The sequence below is a fragment of the Salvelinus sp. IW2-2015 genome, linkage group LG18 (genome assembly GCF_002910315.2).
Source record: "Salvelinus sp. IW2-2015 linkage group LG18, ASM291031v2, whole genome shotgun sequence".
In the NCBI taxonomy this organism is placed as follows: Eukaryota; Metazoa; Chordata; class Actinopteri; order Salmoniformes; family Salmonidae; genus Salvelinus; species Salvelinus sp. IW2-2015.
The window spans coordinates 52,454,760-52,481,282 of record NC_036858.1 but is presented as its reverse complement, the minus strand read 5'-3'; the positions used below and the strand labels follow the sequence as shown (position 1 = coordinate 52,481,282).

The following is a 26,523-nucleotide window of genomic DNA, read 5'->3' as shown; positions in this document are numbered from 1 at the left end:
AGAAGGTATTTGGACATAAATGATGGACTTTATCGAACAAAACAAACATTTATTGTGGAACTGGGATTCCTGGGAGTGCAGTCTGATGAAGATCATCAAAGGTAAGTGAATATTTATAATGCTATTTCTGACTTCTGTTGACTCCACAACATGGCAGGTATCTGTATGGCTTGTTTTTGTGTCTGAGCGCCGTACTCAGATTATTGCATGGTGTGCTTTTTCCGTGAAGCTTTTTATAAATCTGACACAGCGGTTGCATTAAGGAGAAGTGTATCTATAATTCCATGCATAACACTTGTAGCAATGTTTATTATGAGTATTTCTGTAAATTGATGTGGCTCTCTGCAAAATCACCGGATGTTTTGAAAGCAAAACATTACTGAACATAACGCGCCAATGTAAACTGAGATTTTTGGATATAAATATGAACTTTATCGAACAAAACATACATGTATTGTGTAACATGAAGTCCTATGAGTGTCATCTGATGAAGATCATCAAAGGTTAGTGATTCATTTTATCTCTATTTCTGCTTTTTGTGACTCCTCTCTTTGGCTGGAAAAATGGCTGTGTTTTTCTGTGACTAGGTGCTGACATAACATAATCGTTTGGTGGGCTTTTGTCGTAAAGCCTTTTTGAAATCGGACACTGTGGCTGGATTTACAACAAGTTTATCTTTAAAATGGTGTAAAATACTTGTATGTTTGAGGAATTTTAATTATGGGATTTCTGTTGTTTTGAATTTGGCGCCCTGCAATTTCACTGGCTGTTGGCGAGGTGGGACGCTACCGTCCCGAATATCCCAGAGAGGTTAAAGCATCAGACAAGCTCAGTGCATATGTAGTTGATTTTATTCAAACACTTAGTGTGTGTCTGTCTATATATGGAGAAAAAAATCAGTTTAAACATTTCAACTAATCGATAGGTCGAAAGAAAAGGACGACTCTCGGTCGACCAAGGTTTTGTAGAAGGGGACAGCCATACAATGCCACAACTCTTCACTTCAGAGACATTCATAATGAGATCAGCTCCATGTGTTCACAGTGAATGACAAACATATTATTCAAATGGAAATGATTTAAGCCCTGAGCAATTATATCAAGACAAGATAGCTAAACAACCACAGGTTGCCCTTAGCGATAATGTCAGTTATCATTGATAGAACCAAAACAATAATTGCTTTACTCATCTTTCTTCTTGGAAGCTATTGATGTCTAAAGCAGTATACTGTAAGATATCCTAACTAAGAGCTCAGAGTCTGACTCATTCCTCCCACACTAGATTTAGTTGTTGTAATAGGTTCCTCCAGATCAATACAGGGCTGGAAAGTAGGCCTAATGGAACAGGGTTGTGCACTGACTCAAATGTCAGAGGATTCACTGATCAACGTAATATTGCTGCCTTGTTGTCTGCACTAGTTTGTCTTTGATGATTTTGTTTGTTCCTCTTTGCATATACTGTACAAAGCAAACATCAGCCAAATAGTGAACAACTTTCACATTATAGACCTACTGTATTTATAAGATAAACAGAGGAACGTGATCCGGACAAAGTGTTCTGTTCTATCATTGTGTACTAACCAAGGTGGCTTCAATGGCTTGGTAATGCAGACTTGAAAGTCCTCTCTCTGCCCAAACCTAATATGTTTGGGCAAAGAGAGAAGTTTCAAGTCTGAATTACCAAGCCACCTTGGTTAGAAGGCCTATAATGTGAAAGTTGTTCACTATTTGGTACAACCATGATGGTGTCAAGCCCAAGCATGTTTTAAAAAGAATAAACAAAACATTTTATAGAAAACTACCATCCATTAGCCTACTGAATACTAGTGTCACTGACTGTACACACGAGGAAAGACATGTTAACAGACTCAAAAAGGYGGATCTGTTAGCCTAGATTTTACTGCAGACCATGGGGCACCAAGCTGACACATTATTGGTGGGAACCAATCCAGGAATGTGATGGACTGAAATAGCTTTTACCACTCAAGACTTTCAACTGGAGCAGTTCTCAAATGACCCTTGAATAACAGCTAACGTACATTCAACATTAATCCAAATGCTTTTCATTGCACAACCTTGGGTAATACTTACAGTACCTTTACATTATACTATACTTACTGACAACTGAACGCACCATACATTATACATAAATGATAACAGAACACTGCCTGCCCAAACAACTGACCAGTGTTCGATTTAGAACAGGATGCATCCGGTTCTGTCTGACCCGCTGAGGGTGGCTCACTTGTGACTAAGCACTAAAATAGCAAATAGTCCTGTCAAGCGAATACATTACCTACAAAGGAACAGGTCCTAGAGCGATAATGGCATACTTCAGGAGGCTAAAGAGTATCTAGCACCAACACATTATCTTATCATTATCTGGTGCTATTAAACAATCTCTAATGCCTTTTCAATTCTTTTAAAACCACATGAAGCGCCCCTAAACTCATGACATCATTTCAACAGTCCTATGAAATTGACCTTTGGAGAGTTGGGTTAAGAGAGGTTTCAACAGCCAGACACACTCAACCTAATCTGTCAGAGTTAGCCTAGCCGTGCCTCGTCTACAGTACGCACGCACTGTTTTCATTTGTCTCAGCGCCACAGTCACATGGTTGGGGAGCGAGTGAGCGAAGTGGAGGGTTGGGACGTCCTCGCGGGTCTGACATGATTAGGAATGTTATGGCCTAGTGCTGAGTATGCACCCGGCTTGGGTTTCCTCTGGGACTGCCAATGTTAACCACGAAGCCTATTCCAGCCTCCAGCACACTTCAGTAGTCCCACATCTCACACCATCACAGTACGGCCCAGACAAAGGATCCTAACCACAATCACATCGGGAGCATGGCGCACAGACAAGTCTCTGACTAGGATTTAGATGCGGCCTCTCTTCTGTCTGGACACAATGTGTCTTTTGTACAGTAACAGACATTCTCCATAGAGAGCCTGCTCTGCTGTATGTGTGGGATTGGCCTGGACATTTGAATGTGATGAGTGGGCTGTCAGACTCGGAGGAGAGTGGGAGGTTAGGCCCGGCACAGGGGACTAGGAACAAAGACAGTGACTGTGCAGAAAACAGCTGTGTTTTAACTCCTCATTGACTTTATTCAGTCAGTCAGTATTTGTACCAGTGGATGAGCTACCTATAAAGATTGTGGTTTGAGATCCTGCAGCACACTTGCAGGAAAACATTATTAAGGGCATTAATCTGAGAACCATAAGGGAATGGTGATCTGCAATAGCCAGACCACACCCTAGAACGAAAAGGAGAAAACAAAGGCCCAACATCAGACAGAGAAGAAGTGTGGTATTGAGACTCAAATGTCATTATCCGAATGTCATTCAGGCTGGGAAGGAATATGTGCTCTGAGAGCAGTCAGGCATAAAAACTGAATTTGCTATCATATTGTAACAACCCTAGCCCTAGCCAAATGTGATATCCCTATTGGAGGAGACTGTATAGTGGGCTTACATAGGCTAAGGTTGTAACAATATCACAATCCCACTGAATAACACAGATAAAACATCAGGGATGAGGCTGTAAAGACCAAAGGCAGATGCAGATCTGTTGGCAAATGAAAGAAACATTGGAAACTTGCCATCACATGGCTCAAGCTCATAGACATGGCTCAAGCTCATAGACATCGCTCAAGCTCATAGACATGGCTCAAGCTGATAATAAGGGCAGGGGTTAGAAATAGCATGGACATATTGCATGGGTTCTAAAGAGGGTGAGGAGAACTGTAAAATGCATATTGCGAATAAAGATATGCATGTTCGTGTGTGATGAAAAAATAAACACAGAGGTGCTGAGGAATGTCACCACTACCAATTTCTAAGACAGTAAAGATACCAAGCTTTTTTCTTTGACAGTATCCTGCACTTTTGTAAACTATGAGATAGTAAAGATAAAACAGTGGCATTATCAGTTTCTACTTAGATAGATAGAGCCGGTATCATGCATTTTAACAAGGTATTGATAATGGTTGTCCATAGTCACGTATAGCGGTAAGAAAAAGTATGTGAACCCTTTGGAATTACCTGGATTTCTGCATAAATTGGTCGTCAAATTTGATCTGATCTTCATCTAAGTCACAATAATAGACAAACATAGTGTGCTTAAACTAATAACACAGAAATGATTGTATTTGTCTTGTCTATATTGAATACATAATTTAAACATTCACAGTGTAGGTTGGAAAAAGTATGTGAACCCCTAGGCTAATGACTTCTCCAAAAGCTAATTGGAGTCAGGAGTCAGCTAACCTGGAGTCCAATCAATGAGACGAGGTTGGAGATGTTGATTAGAGCTGCCTTGCCCTATAAAAAACACTCACAAAATTTGAGTTTGCTATTCACAAGATGCATCGCCTGATGTGAACCATGCCTCGAAGAAAAGAAATCACAGAAGACCTAAGATTAAGAATTGTTGACTTGCATAAAGCTGGAAAAGGTTACACAAGTATCTCTAAAAGCCTTGATGTTCATCAGTCCACAGTAAGACAAATGGTCTATAAACGGAGAAAGTTCAGCACTGTTGCTACTCTCCCTATGAGTGGCCGTCCTGCAAAGATGACTGCAAGAGCACAGTGCAGAATGCTCAATGAGGTTAAGAAGAATCCTAGAGTGTCAGCTAAAAACTTACAGAAATCTCTGGAACATGCTAACATCTCTGTTGACGAGTCTACGATATGTAAAACACTAAACAAGAAAGGTGTTCATGGGAGGATGCCATGGAAGAAGCCACTGCTGTCCAAAACAAACATTGCTGCACGTCTGAAGTTTGCAAAAGTGCACCTGGATGTTCCACAGCGCTACTGGCAAAATATTCTGTGGACAGATGAAACTACAGTTGAGTTGTTTGGAAGGAACACAACACTATGTGTGGAGAAAAAAAAGGAMCAGCACACCAACATCAAAACCTCATCCCAACTGTAAAGTATGGTGGAGGGAGCATCATTGTTTGGGGCTGCTTTGCTGCCTCGGGGCCTGGACAACTTGCTATCCAGGCCCAAGTTTATCAAGATATTTTGCAGGAGAATGTTAGGCTATCTGTCCGCCAATTGAAGCTCAACAGAAGTTGGGTGATGCAACAGGACAACGACCCAAAACACAGAAGTAAATCAACAACAGAATGGCTTCAACAGAAGAAAATGTGCTTTCTGGAGTGGCACAGTCAGAATCCTGGCCTCACTCCGATTGAGATGCTGTGGCATGACCTCAAGAGAGCAGTTCACACCAGACATCCCAAGAATATTTCTGAACTGAAACAGTTTTGTAAAGAGGTATGGTCCAAAATTCCTCCTGACCGTTGCATAGGTCTGATCAGCAAATACAGAAAATGTTTGGTTGAGGTTATTGCTGCCAAAGGAGGGTCAACCAGTTATTAAATCCAAGGGTTCACATACTTTTCCCACCCTGCACTGTGAATGTTTACACGGTGGATTCAATAAAGACATGAAAATGTATAATTGTTTGTGTGTTATTAGTTTAAGCAGACTGTGTTTGTCTATTATTGTGACCTAGATGAAGATCAGATCAAATTTTATGACCAATTTATGCAGAAATCCAGGTATTTTCAAAGGGTTCACATACTTTTTCTTGCCACTGTATGTCATGGGTGACACTTTCTGTCCCATAAACAGCTCTCGCCACGCTAAATTGCAGATATCTTACAAAAAACAATGGTCGTTGTAAAAAAAAAAAAGAGGTGCATTGTTTAAAGTATGTAGGTTAAGCAAATTGGCTTGTCCCAGAAGTGATGTGTATACCTATTTTATTACAAATATAATGTCTCTCTTAGTTTTATGTCCTTGGTGTTTCTGCCTTGAACATGACTCATTACAAAGATCAGCACGGAACCTAAGCAGGGCTCTAAAGTGCAACAAAATATGTTGCTRTGCGACCATGAGTTTTATTTTGGGAGCACTGTGCGACTATGAAAAGAACCTCCCAGATAATAATTGTTGTAATGATAAGGCTTCGCTGTTCTGTTGTTTCCGAGTGCCCTAGAGCAACAAGTGATAACGGCTTTTAGCCAAACCAGGTCAAAAGATCTGACCTGGCACAACATTTTTATCTTCCTGTATTACATTTATTCATAAACCATGTCATTGGCCGTTTTAAAACTACACTTTGTTCAGTCCTTTTATCTCATTGGCTAGCTAGCTAACACCCTGGTAACTTTACCACTCTATCCAAATATTTGGGGGCACAGACAGAAAGGAAAAGGGATAGCTTCTTCAGGAGATCGATGATGGTAGCAATGAATGAAAGATCTCTTGCATGTCATCATCACAAACCTGACGTTTTTATTAAAGAGACAGTGTACAATTTTCAATGTAATGCATCTTAGGTGGAAAATAGTGTTTTTACATCATGTAGAAACATAATAGTCACTGCAGGAGTGGTAGGGTAGTCCAAAATATCTGTGGATTCATCTGGCCTATTACCTAAACTTCTATAGGCGCTAGATTTGTAAACAAACTCAAACCACCCCTCCCCTGATAATTCTTGCATTAGATTGCATAGTTAATTTTTTATTTGAAATTATGAATGCCCTCGGTATAACAGTTGTAATTACATAGCAATAATGCATATAGTTTGAAGAAATATTGTACAGTACGTGTGATGTGCACCTTTTACTTGGCAGTATGAAAAGCCAGCAAAGTGCAGACTTTAGAGTAGCACGATCAGATATTGCAGTCTAGTGTACTTGTTATGCCTCTGCATCTCTGTGTCATGAGGAACAGAAAGACATTTACAGAGGTGTTCTATAAATGGGAGGGGTCTTCAGGCTCTCCACACAGGATACCATATACTGTAGCCTACATTAATGTGTTGGGGTAGGGGACTATATTCATCTTGAAGCTTTAATTTAGCTTCATTGCTTGCTGATATATTACGATCCAGGATCAATCTGACAATGCTGCCACATCCCAAACTACTGTAACAGTTTTTTTTATATATTCAGAATCAAAGACATCTGAAGTTGAACAGATGAACATATTATATAACGCAGAGTTGAGGCCCACATTCTGGGAATATTTGAAGACCTACTGGAATCTCTGTGTCCTGACCTTGTGAGGCTTTTCTTGAGGGTAGGAAAAGCTTGGGTGAGGATGAGGTGCCATCTTTACAGATTTCTTGTTAAGAATAGAAATCACTTTGTTTATAAGATCTTGTTATACAGTACAGTTCCTGTGCTAATAAAATTGCATCATACTACATGATGCGCTTTCAGAAACCTGTCTCCAAGACAGTATCTATAATAGAGAGCACATGAGGTTATTGCTGAGTCACTGAAAGGCTTTACGGCACTTCCTGCGCAGCTACTGTACATGGTGTCAGAGAGAAAACCTGTGAGGGGAGGCGAGACAAGAAGACAAGGTTCTCCTCCTGTGGTTGTGATGCTACATATTTGTGTTGCTAACTTGCTACATAGCCACGTCAATCAGCCGGTAAACCAAGTGCAAAGTAGGCCTACTCCACTAGATATCTGTGCTGGTAGCATTTTAATCAATTTGCCTTAGCAGTTTGTTACTGTAATGGATAGCTAACTGCATGCGCATAAAACAACACTACACTAATGCCATTTGTCAATATACTAACTCAACTAACTAATTTTTCTTTGAAGGTATCTTTTTCATTGTAATGCGATTTGCTATGTGATTTCATCCAACATTTCAAAAAGTAAGACCAGTAAATGAGTAAAGACATCTCTGTGCATGATGTACCTAAACTGAAAAAGTGCATTCCTGTGCACACATTCAATCACTACAAGCCCCCAGTCCAAACTCTAACACAGCCATTCAATGGACACTGCCTTGATGTTTTGCCACAACATCTTTGAATTGAATGAAAGAACCCATTGACATGTTAGGAGAGACAGTCGATCCACAACAGAAAAAAAATTAGGCCCACTCCCAATAAATCTTCAGTATTCTTAACTACGGTAGGCGATCAACTGTTTGAAAAGACCACAAAGGCTCCCAAAATTCATCCCCACCTCCCATCTAGAGGCTTTACTAGAACACTGTGCTCCCATACATCCACTCACTGTCCTATGCAACAGCCATTGTATATATCCAAGAAACCGTGGGTTGAACTCTAAACTGTGCTCAAATGTACAGATCTTTTGTTGGGGGCTGTATTTGATTCCAGGTGAAAACTATGGAATTACTACATTTTAAAAGAAACAAGGTCTAATCCTTACATCTTTGATAAAACAGCGGTGGATTAGTGGAGTACCGATCCAAAGAAACCTGTTTCTAGTGTGTTATTAAATCAAATTACTGAGGTATGTGGACGGACATTCTTACAAGGCTCGAATAGTAAATAATGAGTGGTGCCTATTAGACTGCACATCTGAGGTGCATAACCAACGTGCAAACATCCAAATGATTTCCTTTCAAACACATTAATATAATCATTGTTTAAGGTTAGTGAGTAATTGAGTTTCCCATTAAGGGTTGCTATGGACAGCTGACTTTCCAATGGCAGGTCACAGTGCCACTGCGCCAAAGGCCGTAACACCGGCCTCATTAAAACCAAAGCATGTATCCCTCCACACAGAGGCTGTCACCAAAGCATGCTCAGCATGTGATAGCTAAAGGAATTGAGAAATCCAATGTACAGTATCTGATATCACTAGCAATGTCAACATCCGCACAGCAGATGGATGACACCGCACTTCCAATATTTAGGTGAGATGCATATAACAGGCATACTGTAACAGGTGCATTGTGAAAATCTAACTGTGCATTGATGTGTAGCCTAACTGTCTGCACAATGGACAAGCAGTCACAGTATCTGCAATAAGCTATGGTTATTTTTCTCCATGGTTTTGGTCAGGAACAGTAATATCCATTTCCAACGAGCTGCCAATCAACTTCAGGAATGTTTCAGCCACACAATATTAAATAATTTGCTGACTTTGTCCATTACACAGCTACAGTACATGCAGACAAGTATCGCATGAATTTCAGCAACCAACATAGAAAAATATTTAACTTTAATGTTTGATTGTTTGCCAAAAGCTAAACAATGAATGACAAGGGGACCAAGTGCACCCTGAGAAGATCTACATCTTTAGCATGCTACGCAGGTTTGACCACACCTGGTGTTTCTATTCATACTAATGACAGGGACAGATGAAGGTGTCACATGCAGGATGTGAACTTGTGAAAATACATCCTCCCAACTTGACTGTTCCATTGTATAATTTCTACTTTAACTTCATATTTCCGTATTTTACTATTAGTCGGGAGAGGAAGCATATAAGCCACACCTTAGTATAAACCATCCTAATGATCAATACTTTTCTTTGACGGGGAAAACTACTTCAATGCTGGGACAAAGTTTATTTTCCTATGGACAAGGATATGAATGAGGACATGTTGCTAGTTTGTTTTACTTACTCAATGTTTGTTTTGTTTTGATTGAATAAGATTGAATAAGATATAGCTATAATGCCATCACAAAGTATTCATACCCCTTGATTCCATATTTTGTTGTGTTACAGCCTTAAATCAAAATGGATTAAATTGATTTTCTCACATATCTACACACAATACCCAACAAAGTGAAAACATGTTTTTAGAAATGTTTACAAATGTACTGAAAATGAAATACAGAAATATATAATTTACATAAGTATTCACACTCCTGAGTCAATACATTGTACTAACTCTGTAATTGTTTTAAAGTCACCATTGGCCTCATGGTGAAATCCCTGAGCGGTTTCCTTCATCCCCTGCAACTGAGTTAGGAAGGACGCCTGTATCTTTCAACCACAAAAACCTCCCTCGTGTTTGTGGTTGAATCAGTGTTTGAAATGTACTGCTCGACTGAGGGACCTTACAGATAAGTGTATGTGTGGGGTACAGAGATGAGGCACTCATTCAAAAATCATGTTAAACACTTTTATTGCACACAGAGTGAGTCCATGCAACTTATTATGTGACATGTTAGCCACATTTTTACTCCTGAACTTATTTAGGCTTGCCATAACAAAGGAGTTGAATAGTTATTGACTCAAGACATTTAAGCTTTTCATATTTGATTAAAAAAATGAAAAACATAATTCCACCAGTGACTAAAAATCTCTATTTATTCCATTTATAAGTTCAGGCAGTAACACAACTAAACCTGGAAAAAGTCAAGGGGTGTGAATACTTTCTGAAGGGACTGTAAATACGTGTTTAATTGATGCACAACACCAATATCACACAAAGAGAAGCTTTGGGGAGACATGAGTCTCTCTGTGCTTTATAGATGTACAACAGACAAAGGCTGTATATTTGAGGGGTTGTACTTTTCAGAAGGGGGGGGGGGTCATGAACCCCGCCAACATTAGAGACAGGTCAATTTACACCTCAATAATATACCATGATGAATTTTATTGATAGGAAATTATTTTCCAGCTGTAAAGCACCAGGCAATTACTGGCATTCTGTTTCATTACACAACACAGTGCTACTCAATTCTCATTTTATTATTGGATCCCCCCCGCCACCAATTATGCTTTTGGTTTAGCCCATTCCTTAGACACTGTGGTTTGTGAGAGGGGAAACCCATACCATACCATGGTAAATTCATAAGCACGAATAAGAATGAAAGAAAACTATTTTCGATTGCGAAGTGATGAAAAGTGTGTGAGCGCTATTTCTCAAAACTAGTGATAATTGGTAACGGTTACATATATATAACATTGGTAGTATTATAAACCTTAACATATCTAGTTTCTAGTAGGCTACAGCATTAGAGAAGGGCTGTTTCTATGATCCTCGGGCAGTAGGCTCAAGCAAGCCTGTTTCTCTCCCCAATCAGAGGCAGCCTGCCTGTCTCCCAATCTCTAAATCATGTTTATGAACCAATTTTATTTTTTCTTTCAATTTGACAATGTACAATAGAAACAGGGCCACCCTAGTCTTCATTGATAGGGCTCTCGAATAGCGCAGAGGTCTAAGGCACTGCATGTCAGTGCAAGAGGCAACACTAGAGTTCCTGGTTCGAATCCAGGCTGTATCACATCCGGCCGTGATTGGGAGTTCCATAGGGCTGCGAACAATTGGCCCAGTGTTGTCTGTCTGGGTTTGGCCGGGGTATGCCGTCATTGTAAATAATAATTTGTTCTTAACTGGATGTTCCCCCATGATGAAAGGGCACTGATCTAGCTAATGATAAGCAGAAATATGCACAAATAAATATTGGCAAGCTCATGACTCAGCCTATTTATTTATAGCCACTATGCTGTATCAGTTGAGCTACAGGTGATAATATTTATTGCTACATAACAAACCAGCCTGATAATATAGACCAATATGTTGTTAGGCTCATTTCTGGAGGGGAAAATTATATTTTAGATGGGGTCAGCATTTTTTTCTCCATTCATTTTGTAGTACAAAAGTCATCAGAACTGACAATAAAAAATGACATGCTAAGCGTGGTGAAGGGTACACATATAAGCATAATGGGTTATGACATTTAAATTGAATTAAAGCAGGGGTGACTTTCTGAACTGCTTATTACCAAAACATTCATTACACTCTTAGAAAAAAGGTGCTATCTAGAACCTTTAAAGGTTCTTCGGCTGTCCCCATAAGAAAACTCTTTGAAGAACCCTTTTGGGTTGCTGGTAAAATCCTTTTGGATTCCATGTAGGACCCTTTATACATGGAACCCAAAAGGGTTATACCTGGAACCAAAAAGGGTCCTCCTATGGGGACAGCCGAAGAACCCTTTTGGAACCCTTTTTGCTAATAGTGTATGATTCAGTATTGAACTTCCTCCTTAGTCCCATTATAACTTTGTAATGAGTCCTCAAAGAAGGTGATTTCCAGCTATGTGTCACATCAAACATAACTCAGATCTTTAAGTGACGAATGTCATTGTCACATGCAGCCATGGAGCTGTGCTGGAGTTTTAAATGACAGACCAATGGCCTTGCAACGCATAGCCAGCAACTTAAGGGAAATCCCTGTTTGAAATTATCACAAGGCATATCCTAGTATTCAAAAGCTGGGGTCAAATCAATGTTGGCCTCAAATCACTGGAAACACTTAACAAAAACTTAATTTAATAAACTATTGATAAGAAGTGTACATACTAAATTAGTATTCCTGTATTAATAAACATTACAAACATTTATAAAGATGTATACGTTTTGAGAAGAATTTACAGCATAAGCATTTATAATTATTATCACCAACAAATGCATGTAACATTGCACTTCCTCAGGTGAACTGTTAGTTCAGTACTGAAACCTGTCTAACCAGTGTAAGAGCTGGCATAAAACATAATTGGATGAAGATTAGGACATCAGTAGGCTACCTACTCAATCTATCAAAGTAAAGAAATAATATTGATATGATATCGGTTTCGCTTGGTTGCGATTCATAACATTATGGTAAACATAATAAGTGTGGACCGAAGTAATTTTTAGAAAGAAAAATGTTTTTTGTAACATTTTAAGTAGATGCATGTACAGTGGAAGTCGGAAGTTTGCATACACCTTAGCCAAATACATTTAAACTCAGTTTTTCACAATTCCTGACATTTAATCCTAGTAAAATTTCCCTTTTAGGTCAGTTAGGATCACCACTTTATTTTAAGAATGTGAAAATGTCAGAATAATAGAAGAGAGAATGATTTATTTCAGCTTTTATTTCTTTCATCACATTCTCAGTCGGTCAGAAGTTTACATACACCCAATTAGTATTTGGTAGCATTGCCTTTAAATTGTTTATCTTGGGTCAAACGTTTTGGGTAGCCTTCCACAAGCTTCCCACAATAAGTTGGGTGAATTTTGTCCCATTCCTCCTGACAGAGCTGGTGTAACTGCGTCAGGTTTGTAGGCCTCCTTGCTCGAACACGCTTTTTCAGTTCTGCCCACAAATTTTCTATGGGATTGAGGTCAGGGCTTTGTGATGGCCACTCCATTACCTTGACTTTGTTGTCCTTAAGCCCTTTTGCCACAACTTTGGAAGTATGCTTAGGGTCATTGTCCATTTGGAAGACCCAATTGAGAAGTTGCATCAATATATCCACATACTTTTCCTCCCTCATGATGCAATCTATTTTGTGAAGTGCACCAGTCTCTTCTGCAGTAAAGCACCCCCACAACATGATGCTGCCACCCCCGTGCTTCACGGTTGGGATGGTGTTCTTCGGCTTGCAAGCCTCCCCATTTTTCCTCCAAACATAATGATGGTCATTATGGCCAAACAGTTCTATTTTTGTTTCATCAGACCAGAGGACATTTCCCCAAAAAGTACGATCTTTGTCCCCATGTGCAGTTGCAAACCGTAGTCTTGATTTTTTTTATTGCGGTTTTGGAGCAGGGGCTTCTTCCTTTCTGAGCAGCCTTTCAGGTTATGTCGATATAGGACTCGTTTTACTGTGGATATAGATATTTTTGTACCTGTTTCCTCCAGCATCTTCACAAGGTCCATTGCTGTTGTTCTGGGATTGATTTGCACTTTTCGCACCAAAGTACGTTCATCTCTAGGAGACAGAACGCGTCTCCTTCCTGAGCGATATGACGGCTGCATGGTTCCATGGTGTTTATACTTGCGTACTATTGTTTGTACAGATGAATGTGGTACCTTCAGGCTTTCGGAAATTGCTCCCAAGGATGAACCAGACTTGTGGAAGTCCACTATTTTTTTTCTGAGGTTTTGGCTGATTTCTTTTGATTTTCCCATGATGTCAAGCAAAGAGGCACTGAATTTGAATGTAGGCCTTGAAATACATCCACAGGTACACCTCCAATTGACTCACATTATGTCAATTAGCCTATCAGAAGCTTCTAAAGCCATGACATCATTTTCTGGAATTTTCCAAGCTGTTTAAAGGCACAGTCAACTTAGTGTATGTAAACTTCTGACCCACTGGAATTGTGATACAGTGAATTATAAGTGAAATAATCTGTCTATTACTTGTGTCATGCACAAAGTAGATGTCCTAACCGACTTGCCAAAACGTTAGTTTGTTAACAAGAAATTTGTGGAGTGGTTGAAAAACGACTTTTAATGACTCCAACCTAAGTGTATGTAAACTTACGACTTCAACTGTATGTAGCCGTACGGAGCACCAATAATAAAACACCTCATTGTCTGACCCAGTGACTGGAGACAAAAGTCAGACACAGATTCCAAATGATGCTACATCATATGATTCCATTATGCTCTAGTCAAGGGCCGTTAAGCAGGCCACAGTTGACTGTCTGTTGCTGTGAGAGAGAGAGAGACCACGTAAATATCCATTGTTAGTGACTGACCACTAGTTAACAAGGAATCACAGTATCATAGACAACTAACCTATTCACACGGATTACCTTTTCTCATTCACTGCTCATTCAAATGTTGCAGATAACATTGGAGAGATCTAAAATATAAATGGGGGAAATTAATCACTGTAGGAGACGGAGTCTATTCGAGATTCACACTATTGGCCTGGCAAGGGACTACAGATGTTTAATTTGACCAGTTTCTCACAGGGAAATAGGAAATGGTAATTATTGTGTGGATTATAATTAATGAACATTTGTGTAGGGGTTGATACATTTTTAGTTAGGGTAAATCAAGTCTGAAATGTTAAAGTGGAAATCACAAATTTTATAAGCCTTTTTAAAACTTGAATACACTTAAAACTTGCATGCAACAACAGGGTGATCAAATTAAGATCCAACATCTGTATGTGTAGGGGGGTGATGTCATCCAGCTAGCGGAGAATGCTTTGCTGTAGACAGGATATTGAAAATGTAATGTCTTCTGCGGGTTTCCAGTAATAATTGACTTGGCCTCAAGACTTGTCAGCCTGAATGTAATGCTTGATGGACTAATGGAAGATAATAGGACTGCTGCATCTTTGGCTGATCCTCTCTTTGTGTCAGCCTACATTGATAACAGCTTGGTCAATTGGTCAGACAACAGTTACAACAAAAGAGGGGTCATCAACTCAAAGATATTCAAACCTTCATAGAAATGTTCATTTAAATAACATCTCCTGCATAGTCTAATATTTCATCTAAATAAATAAACATCTCCATAATTAATAGGCCTACCAAAATATAGCCTATAGTCATTTTGAGATTGCTTTTCTCATGTGACAAAAGTGACAGTAAAACGTTGAGACAGCATTCTTTCTTTACATTGAGGAACACCCCTCCTCCAATCGATGCATCAATGCAAATTTTACACAATTCTAGTATAGTGTCGCACAAATCCAAGTCAATTTGGCTTTTTACAAGAGCTAAACACAAACTTTCGAATTCTAATATAAACTGACAAGGCTATAGACTACAATCAAATAGCCTAGACTGTCATGTTTCCATTCATTCCGACCCGCTGTCCTCCAGTCATCAAAGCTCAGTGGCTTGCTGACACACTTGTTTAGGGCTTTAGCCTACCACGGTGCAATTGTCCCATACAGGGCTATTCCCTCATTGTTTCATTTCGAATCATTGTAGACCTACCAATCGGTATAGGCGGCCAAAGTAATTAGCATACCTTTGTATTTTTCGAGGACATCCTCATACGCTTGAAGGTATTCCTTTTCGTCGGCGAGCATATAACCTTCCGGCGCCGCGTTGTAGTGAGCCATTACCCGAACTCCACCATAGGGCTCTCTATAGGCTGGACATTCACCAGCCGCTGTGGCGAGTGTGTAGCCTAGTTCTAGTTGCGGGACAGGGATCCGGACAGAGGATTGACCAGCGCCGTTGTTACATGGAAGGAAACGCCCCTATACCCCTCCCCGGTAGGTCAAACCACCACTAGGCGAGACTTCTTCTCCGGTTTCATGAGAACATCTCGGGTGTGTTCTGTGACAGTCTGGGAGGGATTGAGGGGAGAGAGGGCTGCTGGACATAATAAATGCCATCCCATATCAAGCGGGCGCGCCTGAGCAATACTAATGCACGCGTCTCCCCTCCCTGCTCTCTCTCTCTGCGGAGTCCACCATGACTCCAATTCCAGTAATACCAGCACACTAACGCGACGATAACAGAATGACTCAGCATCAACTACTGTGCAAAATAATCATTAATAAGCACTGATGCCAGTGATTTAAAGACAGTCCACAACGTTTCCATTCCATGAAAATGTGCCTATAGCTAGATAATTTAAGCATAGGAATAGGATACTCGCTATCCAATTGTTTCACTTGGTTGGCCTTGCCTTATTAGGTAGGTCTATTTCCAATCCAACATACCTCACTCAATAGAGGCATGAAAAGGATGACAACTGTCATAATTCATAAATCAAGGCCTACATTGTGCATTCGCTATAACATAGAGATTCTTCAAAATAATGTCACACTGATAAAAAAAAGACTATTGTTTGTGTTATACATATGATACACTGAGCTGGAAGATTGCTTTGAGTCTCTGTTGCATTGAGTCTGCTGAAGTCCCGGTGCTACAGCAGGCAGAGGAGATGTCCTCACAGGTCCTAATACTAAAAGGGTTTAATTCCAGAGGAAATGCAGTCTAGAATAAACAGATGGTGCTGATGATGATGCATTTCAACACAGTCTAGGTACCATTCAACCAGATTCTTTCCATAAAATGTAGAGAATCAATAGGAAAATAGCTTACTTTCTAAGGAGAAGTGATCAAGACTGGTATAGACAATTTAGGGCTGGGCGATGTGGCCTAAAGATCATACCTCAATTTGTTCTAATTTATGGGCGATTCACAATATATATCTACATTTTTTAAATGTTTTCTCAAAATAAGCTTTGTTGGACAATTAAAGCTCAAGTACACTGCATTTCAAACAGTCAGCAATAATTTAATGAATTCAGGGCTTGTGAAATTATACCTAGGCTAAATATAAGCCTTCCACAACCATAGGACCCACTAATAATTGTATTACTTTATCAAAATAGTTTAACCTGCTTTTTGAAATAATCACTGATATGGCTTTCAATTCTGTCTATGAAAATGCACATTTTGTTGCACATTTAACCAGAACCATGCATAATGCACATTCACTAATAATGACTAACTTATTGTAGTAGGCATTATAGAAAATTATTAACACAGGTCTCATGAACAATTTCTCAAGCACAAGCCCATGTAGAGTAGATTAGCCATCTTTATATTTAAAGTTTAGCCAACTTGGATCCATTTTCTAGCTAACAAGGAAGAACAGTTGAATTGTTATTAACACACCCTTTTATCTGTTTCCAAATGTTTGAACAGCATGCTAGCCTGTCCACTTTGTTCAGATGTTGAAATCAAGTAACCTACTCAGGCCCGGCCCACTCATTAGGCAGGATTATGCGGCCGCCTATGGTGGCAGATTGACAAGGGCGGCATTTTCTGAACTAAACTGACCTAGACGCACCTACAATAACCTATAAAACAATACATAATTTTGCCCAAAAACAATAACAATTTCTCTCAACCAGTGGCATATTGGCTTTTTAGGTGAGAGCTGATGCCACCCTTTGATAAGCAGATCCCACTTTGTCAAAGGCAGGGACCCAAAATATTTATCTTGTCCATTCCCAGCGTGCCTCTCCAAGGGTTCTGTTGTAGAGACGCATCGCTGTGGCGCTCCACCAACATTCCGTCAAAAAAATGATCTAACATAAATCATGTAGCAGATATAGCATATGGTAGAAAGAGTATGTTGCCTTTCCTACAGGCTGAAGATAAAATGTATGACAATGTAATGAGATGGACACTTTTTACATCATGCACGTTTCTCCGATCAAATAGCCTAATCTAAATGTCGCCCAAATAAAAAATGACATGTTAACAAACAACATATCCTAAAAACAGGACAGTTCAAACTAAAATGGACTATATGGAATGGACAATCAGGCTGTCCAGGAGTTTTACATTATAATGAGCAGTGGTTTCAAGTTTGTATCCATAAAAAAATGTATTAGCTGATTATAGTGAAAAAGAAAATACTTCTGCATTTCCTACTGTGTAAACACATTGCAAATAGGCTTAGGATAACTCCTCCTGATAAAGTTGGGTAGCTGATATTCAGAGCTTAATTAAATAGCCAAATTGATTAGTCACATGAATCAGGACTAATAAAGCCAATGCAATGGACTGTTTTACAAACGGCGGGCCTACCACATCGATGGGCATTCATAACATTCCATTGTGGGCAGACATGGTTGGCTACACCCTAGTAAGCACGGACTGACACCGGCATCTTTTGGTCGTCTTTTTTTGGTGTTTTACAAACAGTAAACCTAGCACATAGATGGGCTTTCCTAAAATGTAATTTCATGTGACACTGTAGGCCAGGGATGGGCAACTCCAGTCCTCTGTGGCCTGATTGGTGTCCCACTTTTGACCCAGTCCCAGCTAACACATCTGACACCAATAATCAACTAATCATGATCTTCAGTTTAGAATGAAATTAGTTTAATCAGCTGTGTTGACTAGGGATGGGGAAAAAATGTGACACCACTCCGGCCCCGAGGACCGAATCCTACTATAGACTATACCTCAGTAAGAAAGGGCCGACGCTGAAGCCTTTTGGACATCTTTGTTTGGTGCTGTCCGGACTAGACGACTATGTTTGGTTCAGATGTTGTCCGGTCTGGACCAGCCTTGATTTGGCCCAAACATAGACATTTATAAATTACATATTTTCAACTTTCATTCAGAAACAAAAATGTACCGGATTTCAACGTCCGTAAAATACGTCTTTTCACCTTTCATTCAGAACCTAAATTGAACCTAACTTCAACGTCAGAAAAAATATGCATTTTAGACGTCTTTTCAACATAATTTTGCTTACTAGGACTATTCTTGTAGGGGAACAATTTTTTTGGTCTCGCCAGGACCGGCCCTGAACCTACCTTATTTCTCAGAATGAGAATGAGTTGCCAATTACTTATATAATTGTGCTTGATGCTTATTTCACATTTATAACACAGACTAGACAGCTAGTATAACAGTCTTTGGCTAAAATGCTGCTTGCTGTATGTGATACTGCAAAGCTGTGTGTGACAACCTGTGTCACGACTTCCGCTGAAGTCGGTCCCTCTCCTTGTTCGGGCGGTGTTCGGCGGTCGACGTCACCGACCTTTAGCCATCGCTGAACCATTTTTCATTTTCCATTGGTTTTGTCTTGTCTTTCTTCACACCTGGTTCCAATCCCATCAATTACATGTTGTGTATTTAACCCTCTGTTTCCTCTCATGTCCTTGTCGATGATTGTTTGATTGTATGTTATGTGCAAGTTATGTTCTGGTGTGCGATGGGTTTTGTACCCACTTTTATTATTTGTGTATTTTGGTTTTCTGAGTTTTGTGAGCACTTATTAAACGACTCCGTTTATACCAAGTTCGTTCTCCTGCGCCTGACTTCCCTGCCACCAGCACGCACCCACTACAACCTGAGCATTAATTTTCCAGAATCAATGTTAATTTATACTCTCATTTTAGTAGTATCTGCTCTGCATGCAATTTGAGGAGTTAAGACATAAAAATGGTATGGTTAGAAAGGTTAACTTGTCCTCTATTACAGTAAAGAAATGTCTCAATGTGTTTTGGTGTCCATATGACCCATTCTATTGGACCAAACCTCAAATGCAAATAGTGTCAGAGAGGAAGAAGTGATCTCTCATCTTTGTTGTTGAGTGGCAGGGGGAGGGGCTTTGTGTGTGTGCCTGTGTGTGTGTAAATGTGGAGGCGCACAGTCACAGCAGAAGGAGCGACCCTTACAATAAAAGATTGCAGTTTTGAAACTGCAGTAAAGGTGCAGTAACTGCAGTTACACTGCAAAAACACTGCAATAAAAAAAACGGTGTTACTTTGGACGCAGTATTTGCAGCATACTGCAGTTATAATGTACTCTAACTGCAATCAAAAAAATAAACGTGAGAACAAGCGAACATAAACGCACATAACAAATTAAAATAAAACTAGATTCTTGTGATACAGGACAAAAACATACATTTGAATTAATCAAATAAATTCAATACATCGCCCAGCCCTGGGACGACTGTCACAGAGATATGAATAAGATTAACAAAATGGGCGAAATCAGAGGGCAAATATTCTACAATATCAGGCATCACTAGGAAAGGGACAGATGCATCCACCTGAACAATGATCACATCCTGCCATCAGGCAAATTCAGGACTTGCGAATTGAAGAGATAATTTTTTCAAACTAGCTAGTAATCTATGGATCCTGAGATTCAGCAAACAGAAAATATGGATTTTAGGCCTACTCACAACGTGAGCAATTGGATTACAATATGATAGTTTATTATTTCCATTTTTTAAATCAAAGCCAAAATATTCTGTTGATGAATGTCAACAGCAAGATTCTGAGAGGTCACCAAGAAGGGAAAGGAGGTGAGCAAGACAGCACACCCTGCAGATGTGCCAAGAGAGTCCATACCATTCCCAACCAAATACTCACCTTTTATGGTCCTGGGCATATGACTAAGGATTAATTCCTGAATTGAAAAGTGCATGGGCCTATTATAGCCCTGTCTATGCTACTGAACTGAAACTATGGTCCAAGAACAGTCTTTTTGCAAAAAATAAAGAAAATAAATGCATTTAGCAAGGTCACCCCTAGAATGTATCATTACTACTCTCATTTGTTTCACAGACTACATTTACAGTAAGTCACACAGTTCAACTACTACAATAGCTTGCTCTCCTGTGAAATTCTTAGTTTATGGCACAGAAGTTTGTCAAATAATTCCAATCGCATTTAAATTATTAAAAACATTCTGTAATCAAATAAACAGCATCAGACCAACATAAAAGTTGCAATCACAAATGCCCTGCAGCTCGTGTCAGCCCATGTAATACATGATTAATAAACCCATGTATTAGAGGATTTCAAAGAATCATTTAATTCCAATTCTAGTATCCTAATGCACAGCATATGCACAGGCTATGATGACCGCTCGTTGCACTTTCACCTAAAGAACTCAATCTCAACAGCCAATCTTGGATTGCCCCCAGGTGGTGAGGATAGGCAACAACACCTCCGCCATGCTGATCCTCAACACAGGGGCCCCCCAGGGGTGTGTGTTCAGCCCCGTTCTGTACTCCATGTTAACCCATGAACTCCAACTCTATAAACATGTTTGCTGACGACAGTGTAGACAGCCTACAGGGAGGAGGTTAGTGCCTTGGCAGAGTGGTGCAGGGGTAATAACCTCTCCCTCAACGTCAACAAAATGATGGAGCTGATCGCGGACTACAGGAGATAGCAGAGAGAGCACACCCCCATCCACATCGACGGGGTCACTTCAGGAGGCAAAATAAATTTGACATGGCCCCCAAGACCCTCACAAACTTCTAAAGATGCACCATCGAGAGCATTCTGTTGGGCTGCATCACCGCCTGGCAACTGCACTGCATGGCTCTCCAGAGGGTGGTGCGGTCAGCCCAACACATCACCAGGGGCACACTGCCTGCCCTTCAGAACATCTACATCACCCAGTGTCATAGGAAGGCCAAGAAGATCATCAAGCACCTCAGCCACTCGAGCTATGGCCTGTTGACCCTGCTACCATCAGGTAGATGGAGACAGTACAGGTGTATCAAAGCCAGGACCGAGAGAATGAAATGCGAGTATAGCGAAATGCTTGCGCTTCAAGTTCCGACCATGCAGTAATATCTAACAAGTAATCTAACCTAACAATTTCACAACAACTACCTTATACACACAAGTGTAAAGGAATGAATAAGAATATGTACATAAACATATATGAATGAGCGATAGCCAAACAGCATAGGCAAGATGCAGTAGATGGTATAGAGTACAGTATATATATATGAGATGAGTAATGTTAGGGTATGTAAACATTATATAAAGTGGTATTGTTTAAAGTGGCTAGTGATACATTTATTACATCAATTTTTCCATTATTAAAGTGGCTAGAGATGAGTCAGTATGTTGGCAGCAGCCACTCAATGTTAGTGATGGCTGTTTAACAGTCTGATGGCCTTGAGATAAAAGCTGTTTTTCAGTCTCTCGGTCTTAGCTTTGATGCACCTGTACTGACCTCGCCTTCTGGATGATAGCGGGGTGAACAGGCAGTGGCTCAGGTGGTTGTTGTCCTTCCTGTGAGGCCAAAAAGATCATCAAGGACAACAACCACCCGAGCCACTGCCTGTTCACCCCGCTATCATCCAGAAGGCGAGGTCAGTATAGGTGCATCAGACTGTTGAATAGCCATCACCCATCACCTGCCGGCCACCACCCAGTACTCTGCCTAGCACCTTAGATACTATCACTAGCCGGCTACCGCCCAGTGCTCTGCCCTGCACCTTAGAGACTGCTGCCCCATGTATATAGAGTCATTGAACACTGGTCACTTTAGCAATGTTTACATCCTTTTTTACCCACTTTATATGTAGATACTGTATTCTACTCATGGCTCAACCTATATAACTGCTGCACACCATTTCTATTCATATAGTGTCCATACTGTCTATACACACCATTTATATATACTGTGAAAGAAAATGTTATTGTCTCAAGAGATAAGCCTTGAATTGTACACAGCATCTCCTCTCACTCCATCTTGGTTTGTGCAGGTGACTGTGAACTCCTCCTCAGACCAATTGGCAGTACGCCCAGAACATTGCTCTGGGAACCAAAATAAGTATCTCAGTTTCAAGGTCCCAGCTTTGAGAGAAGAAGTCTCGTCAGTCACATGCAGGAGCCAATGTTAATAAAGAATAATTTAAATTATGCTTACATGACTTGTTTGTGTAGCCGCATCTGCATATAAGGACTGAAAGGGAACGCCCTCTGATTTTTCACAAGCTTGCACTGAGTTTGTGAAACTCTCCGGCCGTGATAATAAAGATTGATATGATTTACATTGAATTTGAGTCCTTAGTGGGGAATTTCCACGACAATACATTGAGTGTACAAAACTTTAGGAACACCTTGCTAATATTGCATTGCACCACCTTTTTGCCCTCAGATCAGCCTCAATTTGTCAGGACATGGACTCTACAAAGTGTCAAGCATTCCAGAGGGATGCTGGTCCATGTTGACTCCATTACTTCCCATAGTTGTGTCAAGTTGGCTGGATGTCCTAGGAGGGTGGAGAATTCTTGATACACACGGGAAACTGTTGAGCATGAAAAACCCAGCAGCATTGAAGTTATTGATACACTCAAACTGGTGAGCTTGGCACCTACTACCATACCCAGTTCAAAGGCACTTCAAATATTTTGTCTTGCCCATTCACCCTTTGAATGGCACACATACACAATCTATGTCTCAATTGTCTCAAGGCTTAAAAATCCTTTAACCTGTCTTATCCCCTTCACTGATTGAAGTGGATTTTACTACTGACATCACTAAGGGATCATAGCTTTCATCTGGATTCACCTGGTCAGTCTATGAAAGAGCAGGTGTTCCTAATGTTTTGTATACTCAGTGTATTCCGGACTCTGACATTGCTCATTGTGATATTGCTAGTTGTGATATTTCTGATATTTTTTTACTTTTTGGATTATTTGTGTATTCTTATTGTATTGCTAGATATTACTGCACTGTTGGAGCTAGAACCATAAGCATTTCAGTGCATCTGCGATAACATCTGCAAATCTGTGTAGGTGACCAATAAACTTGTATTTTATTTTATTGGATGGACAATAGAATAGAGGATGTAATGTGAGCATTCCCAGACAGCAAATAACACACCACAGCTATACAGGTTTTTACAGTAGCCTAATTATCTAATTTGTTTATTAACTTATGAGACAAAATATTATTTGGGCCTAATTATTGGCTACAGAAGCCTATATTACAAACATGTGTCTTTGTCTAAATTGGACATGCATCAGAAGTGACAGCGGCTGACATATGGGAGTGTCCACTGTCCAGCAGCAGCGTCAGTCTACTGTAATTATGCAGAATAAATAAAAAGCCTGTAGCCTACTTGTAAAAAATCTACAATGCATCACAGCACAGTGGCTAAATTTGCCATATCTGATAGATTTGCAGAATCAATAGGTCTATTTTATGTTATATTATCAGCAGCAGCACAAACAATGAAATATTGACACTCACCTGCAATCCTGAGCACGGCTCTCTCTGCTGGATCCAAAACGGATCCTCCCTGAATTTTTCGCTTATGTCGCTCGTGCCTAGGTAGGTTCCAGGGTAACGTGTCCCCTGGTGCCGGTGAGACCGATCCAGATTTAAAACTATAATCATCTTCGTCCGAGAAATCGGCCGATGAAGACATGGAACAGTGAAGGGAAGCGTTGCCCGAACCGGAGCTCTGTTAAAACAATAGAAATAAATTATCAATGTGTTGCGAGGCAACACACATACAGCGCAGACAGACACAATGAAACATTTCTCACCATCGCTGCTCCTACGTTTGCCTAAACTGATGCGCGTAACCTAATGTAAATGCACATTGATAGCTCAAGGGAGGCACCGTAGCGTGAGCCACCAGCTCGCCTAGCAATGATCTCTGATTCAACAATAAAAAGAAAAGGCACAAGCAGGCATTAAGAAGGAACATCGATTGTATCTGGCTCCCCCGCCAGGCCAGAAATAAGACTTACCGCTGTATACATGGTGTCGGTTGAATAATATCGAAATCCTTTATCAATTTGCTGCAAACTCAGACAGCAGCAGGTTATGTCATTTTTTATCAGAACCACGCCCTTCTAGCGATGCACTCTGCCCATTAAATTAGTGAAGTCTCTCCTTTGAGATGAAATTATGTCAAGTCCCCAGAGCAGAGTGCGAATAGATTGGGCCAGGGCGAGTAGAATGCGATGCTAGAGCTGTAGCATGTCAACGCGTCACCATCCTAGGATACAGAAGAAGACGGATGGAGACTAGAGAGGATCCCAGCGCTCTAGTCCTGATTATTAAATCGGGAAACTGTGGCCAATGTCGCTGTAACTGTTACAGCGCCATCCTGGGTGGGTACGTGCATGTCTAGTGGTGACTGCGTAGCCTCCACGTTGATGGTCGAAAACCAATCAGAAATCCAGACTGGTCCATGAACATCCTTTGTCAWCAACCTGGTCTCATCAGCCATGCACAGCCGCGTTGTTGTTTTGCTGCCTGATGCGCATGTGCCTGCACTGTGTGCCATTGGCTAGAATTGTTCCTAGTTGACAATGAATGTGCAATTTTAGAGCACTATCTTTATCATCAATATATATGAAACATATCTGGGTTCTGCAGGCTTATTCATTACAACCTATCTCTGTCTGCCTGTGTCTGTGTGTCTGTCTGCCTGTCTGTAGGCTGTCTGCCTGGGCCCTGTGATAGGGTAAGGGGGCAGATGCATAACAAATAATTTGCCACAGCAAGTGTTGGCACATCCAAACAGGGTGTGGCTGGTCAAAAAGCAATAGGGCATACCAGTCACATGTGGACTTCCATTGCAAAATTATAGAACAGCATTGCTGTTTGCAATCTGAACAAGAGTAGGACACTGACAATTACCTCTGGGTGATTTCACAATCACCAACCTGTTCCCAGCATGGATTGTGACTATTTACTGTGGCCTGAGGATCTATCAACAAAGCATTCTCTTGTTCAATGGTGAGCACAAACGTGCTTGAAATTATACAAACAATGCATGATATGACTTAAATATAATGATCCATGAACTTTGGCTGTGCATTTATTGCATTTGAGTGAACATCAATCTTTGTTATACCCTCCAAATATCAATACCACTTCATGGTTTTAAACTACTGAGTCATGGTCATATCATATTGTAGTGAAATCAGGGGGTTGCCCTGACCAGGATTCGAACCCAGGTCCAGCGACTTTCAAGCCAACACCTTAACTGTTAATGGGGTCGCTAGGTGTTAGGTTAAAGTAACTGTCCAGTGAAAATCTCACTTTTAAAATATCATATTCTGTTAACTCATACCTAAACAATGGAGTTGACTCATCCTATATTCATAAGTGGCCAAAGCATAATTTGGAGAAAAAAACACTTCAAAAACCTCACCTCAAACTGGTATCTCAAACAGATTGTTTAAAAAATGCTTGCTATTTCCTCATGGAGGATAATGTCATCATCCTGAGGAGGATGAGCTGGCCAATCAGCAGTCTACTGACATTAATATTTTTAAGGCTGTGGCTGCAGAGCCTGACTTTTCCCAGACTAGAGCTTATGAGCATGTGCAGATCACGTTCTATACTTTASACACAGTCACTGCTCTAGCTATAGAGAAAAGGCAACTCTTACAAATGGTAGACTTACCAATTTAATAAAGTTAGATCAAAGCTGAATCTATGTTGTTTCCATGATCACATAATGATCGTATTCTACATAACTGAACCGAATATAAAAGCATAGTATAACATTACTGTAAGACAAAAACACCACTGCATTTTTCTCTCATGGGGGCAATACACAACAGCGTGCGCCACAAGGCAAAATACTTGACTATGCTACAGTTGGTTAACACCATCTGCTCTAAAATTCGCTCACTGTACATCATTCAAAACAACACTGTAGGCTACTTCGAAACAACACTGTCTAACAAGAACATCTAAATGCATA

At 40.3% G+C, this 26,523-nt stretch overlaps 1 protein-coding gene across 6 annotated transcripts in view; it reads right to left on the bottom strand.

Annotated features, from left to right (window-relative positions):
• LOC111977567 (dystonin) overlaps window positions 1–24,829 on the bottom strand; it is a 198,098-nt gene extending 173,269 nt beyond the window's left edge. For 4 of the 6 annotated variants that reach the window (XM_024007061.2, XM_024007066.2, XM_070448596.1 and 1 more), the window contains exons 1-2: window positions 24,551–24,828; window positions 24,045–24,258 (exon numbers count right to left, since the gene is read on the bottom strand). In XM_024007061.2, coding sequence (XP_023862829.1) covers window positions 24,045–24,258; window positions 24,551–24,562 — 226 coding nt within the window. In that variant the 5' untranslated portion in view covers window positions 24,563–24,828. Of the gene's footprint in view, window positions 1–24,044; window positions 24,259–24,550 lie in introns of all 6 variants that reach the window. The other 2 variants (XM_024007053.2, XM_024007056.2) reach the window with 1 other exon arrangement.
• Between the last annotated feature and the right edge of the window lie 1,694 nt (window positions 24,830–26,523).